The sequence below is a fragment of the Helobdella robusta genome (assembly GCF_000326865.2).
Source record: "Helobdella robusta unplaced genomic scaffold HELROscaffold_54, whole genome shotgun sequence".
Taxonomy (NCBI): Eukaryota; Metazoa; Annelida; class Clitellata; order Rhynchobdellida; family Glossiphoniidae; genus Helobdella; species Helobdella robusta.
Window position 1 is genome coordinate 403,282 of NW_008705287.1, and position 5,391 is coordinate 408,672.

Genomic DNA, 5,391 nt, shown 5'->3' on the forward strand with positions numbered 1-5,391 from the left:
CGTCAGTGCTCCTTGTTGTATATATAGGGAAATATAGACTTTGTCAAGATTAACTTTGACGTTGTAAAAATTAACTTTGGTGTTGATAACCAACGTTCACCAAAAAATTTAGTGAGAAAAATCGGAAAAACGCACTACAAACATATTAACGCCAAACATATGGTAGAATTTATAGAATATTGTAAAAATTATGGTCTATTACCAACATATATATATATATATATATATATATATATATATATATATATATATATATATATATATATGTATGTGTGTGTGTGTGTGTTTAGCGCTATATCACATATATAAAACAACACATCTTCTAAATAATGATGCAAGGTAAGTGAACTTAGTTGTGTAGGCGTGCATGTATTCAGAGGGAGGTTATTGTACACGTGCGGAATGAATATTGAATAAAGGCAGAAAGGTAGAATACTTACAATCAGAAACACGTCAAAAAAGAAAATTGAAAAATAAATTGACTGAATTGTATGCAGCAAAAAACTGGATGTATGATGAACATGACGAAGATGGAAGAATGACGTTATGTCCGGCTGGTGAGATTATCAACCGGTAAGTATCTTAATCATTAGTGAGCACTGAACACTCTATTCTGTTTGCATTGCTTTCCATGAATGAATTAGCTAAATGAGGTGTGATGATTTTAAATGATGATTATGATGATGTGGTGATTACAAATGGTGATGTTGTGGTGATTACAAAACATAATCATCTGATGAACACAAACTGATGATGCTATAGAAGTATAGATAGGTGTTCACTAATGAAAAGAGTGATCTCTGTAAATAAATACAATCCATTTTTAATTTCTAATGAGTCAATTTATAACCTTAAGTTTAAATATCTGTATAATCTTTCAATAAAAAATTATATTTATTTTTACAATACAAAGTTCAAATTGATGAAATTAGAAATGTATATATGGGTTGTGAACCTGAAACTGCAACTAATCCAAGCTCTACAAATTCATGCCTACAATTATCATAATGAGACCAGAAAGTAATTACCTGACCATTATACACTATGTACAAAGGTAATTATATATTCATATATGTACTTATTTAACTGTTTATTTATATGCCAACTTTTTATTTAGCTAGCAAACTAATGAATTAGTTCATTAGTGCTAATTATTTATACAATTAATTATTTTACTGTTTACCAACATGTAACATGTTTATTTTGTGTTCAGACAATAATTAAAATTAGTAAAAAATTCAAACAATGTGTAATACCAATATTAAACAAAACTTATAAATCAAAACTATTCATACTTTTATCATTCGGTATTACTATTACTATTATTGCTATTATTATAATTAGTATTTGCTGTAAGTAAATATTAAGGGAGGTTACTTTAATAAAATATAAATAATATAATTTGTAAGGCAGTGAGAGAGAAATATTGCTTGCTGTGATGAAGTGAATGAAACGTATAAAAGACAAAAAGATAAATAAATATATATATATATATATGTGTGTGTGTGTGTGTGTGTGTGTGTGTGTGTGTGTGTGTGTGTGTGTGTGTGTGTGTGTGTGTGTGTGTATAAGTATTGGGTTAATGTGTTATTATTATTGTTGCTGTTCCTAAATCAGGAAGAGTGATAATTGCGACTGGAAGGTAAACAAGCCATCCATCATCATCTTCATGAGTTACTCATTAACAGTTGTAGAAACAGCAGCATTAATTGATTGTTTATTTATCATTGATTAGGTCTACTGATATGGTACTAGAATTAAAAAAGGACACATCACCATCAGCAGCGTTGAATTGCACACTGGAAATGGTTGAAAACAGGACCATAATCATGTTGTGTATGTTAAATAACTAACTCTAACAGACATAGTACGCGGTGTTTTGTTGGGTAGGCCATCAATTGATAGCTTAACTACCATATGCTGCTAAACCATATGCAAACACAGAAACACAACATACAAAACTAAAAGTCAAACACACTCACCCACACATGTACAAGAACACTTTATATATACACGTGCTATATCCATTAATAATATCTAAAAACCGCACAAATTATGGTACAAGTAAAAGTGCATTGTATTCACCAACATACAGTGTGTCTTATGTATTAATACAACAATGTACACTGTACATCACACATAAATGCACACAAATAATACATTGCATACCTTGTGTGTGTATATATATATACATATATATATATATATATATATATATATATACATACATAAACACACATACATAAAGGTGCTAATGAAAACAAGAGAGAAACGGTAGGAGTAGCGTAGTCTGTATGTATGTGTGTCTATTTGTTTTGTTTGTATGCTATTTTTTTTGCGAATGAGTCAGAAAGAGAGAGAAAGAAAGAGAGAGTGAGAGGTAGTGCAATGTAATACGCAATACAATGTAAATATGCGATATAATATGCCGTCTTTTTATAATGTGATTTTTATTTATTATTATTAATTTATTATTCAAATGCATATTTTTTAAAAATTTTAATGCTTAGTTTTGTAAATTGAATTATACACGCACGCACGTACACACACACAGCTCATATCTTAGTGTATATATATATATATATATATATATATATATATATATATATATATAGTAAAAGCTTAAAGACCATAATTGATACAATATTTAATAAAATATACCGAATTTTTAGCTTCTGAAAGTTTACCATTGAGCTTTTCAATATTTCCAACAGTAACTTTGTAATTATTATCAAATTTATTAAAATTAATTAGAAAATCGTTGGTTTTCATGGTGAAACGTATATGGGCCATATTTGGATCATCAGCGCTTATTTAGGAATATTTCAAGATTTTACAATATTTGTATGTGCAAAGTTCTTTAATTCTGCTTTGCTCTGTCCGTTCATTATATCTTGGTAATTTCCAGTTATTATATCTTTGTTCTGTTCATTCTCTTTGCTCGTAAAGTCTTAAATAAATTTTTTTTTCAATTTTTAACAATTTTCAATAAAATTCTTATGGTCGGTAATGATGTTGCTATTCTTTGCTGCTTGTTGATTTGCGGCTATCTTTGGTTAATGAAGATCGCTCCAGCAATTCTTAGATGGCTGTAGTTCTTGTTACCGTACTAGTATCATTTACTACTATGTCTCGTGATGGGATAGTTTGATATATGGTTTCCAGGTGTGTTCTAATGGCTCCTTCTATTTTGTGCATAGTTGTGATAGGGATGTAGTTGTCGCTCCAATATATGACGAAAGCATTCATTATAACAACCAGTGCAGATCACTCAAAATTGGCGTAACGTGGTCTAACTTTAATTTACCAGCAACCAATTTTTCAGCTCTATTTTGAACCGATTGTAGAATAGCAATAGAATTATCAGGTGTTTTTTACAACAAGCTGTTGCAGTAATCCAACCGATATATATATATATATATATATATATATATATATATATATATATATATACACGGTGTATAATATATATGTTTGTCCGTTTATATATATATATATATATATATATATATATATATATATATATATATATATATATATATATAAATACTGGCTACTAAAATACAACATAAATATAGAGGTTGGTGTATATATATATCCTCTCATATAACAACAATAAATTTATTTATCAGTAAGACAATAATATCTTGCCTTTCAAGCTGTTCATACAATATAATAACTCAATAATATTAACCTATAATATTTATAATAATTTTTAATATCTAATAAGGTATGTGTGCGTGTGCGTGCTTGTGTGCAGAGGAGATAAACCATTTAATAATGGATAGTGAAGAGGATGAATGATTGTTGAAACATGTGATCAGAATATAGAAGTGCAATTTGTTTGACTGAATGAGTAAATGAAGAAGTTAATAAAAGAATGAGCATGTAATGTTCTGTCTATTCAAAAGTAATTATCTGCCATGCGGAGTACTGATGATGATCATAATAAATAGGATGGCAATTATGAATGAAGATAGTGGCAAATGTGAGGAGTTTGATGATGGTGTTGCTCTTTATCAAAGAGGACGGTGATGATGATATGATCATCATCATCATTTGTGATCAAAGGCCTCATCACCATTTTTTATCATCATTGTTGATTGTCATCATCAGAATACCATCACATTCATTATTTACAAATTAGTACAACAGAGATGCACCAATCTTCATCTACTTTACATCCTGTTACTTGCCTTTGAAATGAACAACACATTAAAAACATCCCAGGAATACAGGAGCTAGATAAATTGAAGCACTAACATTTTTGAATAGATTCAATTTAATTTTAAAACAATATATAAACGAAGGCCACATCATATAAACCAATTAGCTAAAACTATAAACAAAAACTATCACAAAGTAGTGAGTGAAAAGTAATGAAAAAAGAAACACACACCGTCAAGAAAATACACAGCCTTGTTGAATTGAAGCAAACTGGTCGAAATGACTTTGAGAGGATGAGTCTTCAGTGACGAAACTTTCTCACAGGAATCTTCATCGTAGAGCACAATTTTAACATTTTCATCATCTAGCGATCGTCGAAATGTTACCTTGGCATCTTCAGGACCAGAGACTAGGTCTCCAATGTTTATCTTACCACATAGCAGTCGTTTTCGGGTTATGCAGTCGCTACAAGAAACATTTAAAGCGCCATATATATGACTGTTGTTGTATAATACAAATGTACGACAATCAACTAAAATCATTTTATCATCGTTGCTGCTGTTTAAACAACCTACATCATTATTGCTACTGTTTTTGTTCATTCTATATTTATTTATATCACCTGCTTCTTTTCTAGACTTAACACCGGTTAAACTGAACTCCTTAGTATCTTCATGAGCATTGATATTTTTTAACTGAAGGTGTAGCATGGAGGCAACATGGTCGCATGAGATGGGTTGTAATGTGCTCACAAGTGATGACTTTGAAAGTTCAGGTGATTTAAGAATGTGACTGCTACTGCTGTTGTTGGAATTTATTTTTAAATTATTACAGAGCGGTGAAATTTTAGGACTTCTTGGTTTAGAACTTAGTGAATGGGTCATAATTTTCTGTTGATGAATTTTCGGTGAATCTGAATTTTCATGGTCACTGTGGATGCGTTGATCTGCTGATGGTGGTAAACTTCTTCTTGGAAAACTACTTGTAAATTTAGAACACAAGTTAGATTCTGATTTAGGTGATGTTAAAAATATGTTGTTTGTTCTTGTGGTAGATGAAAAAACTTTACAATTATTGTTATGTATACTGGTTGTTTGTTTATGAAACAGTTGATGCTTTACTTTCAAGCTGCTTTTATCAACAGAATAATTTGAATTGTTAACTTTCAAATAGTTATTGCTCAAAAAATAACCAGAGTGACTACTTCCCTTCTGCACCTCACAA

The 5,391-nt window shown here is 30.0% G+C and overlaps 1 protein-coding gene across 1 annotated transcript in view; it reads right to left on the bottom strand.

Annotated features, from left to right (window-relative positions):
- The window catches only part of HELRODRAFT_86834 (hypothetical protein), a gene marked incomplete at both ends in the record, with an annotated part of 9,636 nt that extends 4,927 nt beyond the window's left edge, over positions 1-4,709 (bottom strand). Inside the window, one exon of the mRNA XM_009028226.1 lies at positions 4,400-4,709. Within this exon, the coding sequence (XP_009026474.1) occupies positions 4,400-4,709 (310 nt within the window). The remainder of the gene's footprint in view (positions 1-4,399) is intronic.
- Positions 4,710-5,391: the final 682 nt, after the last annotated feature.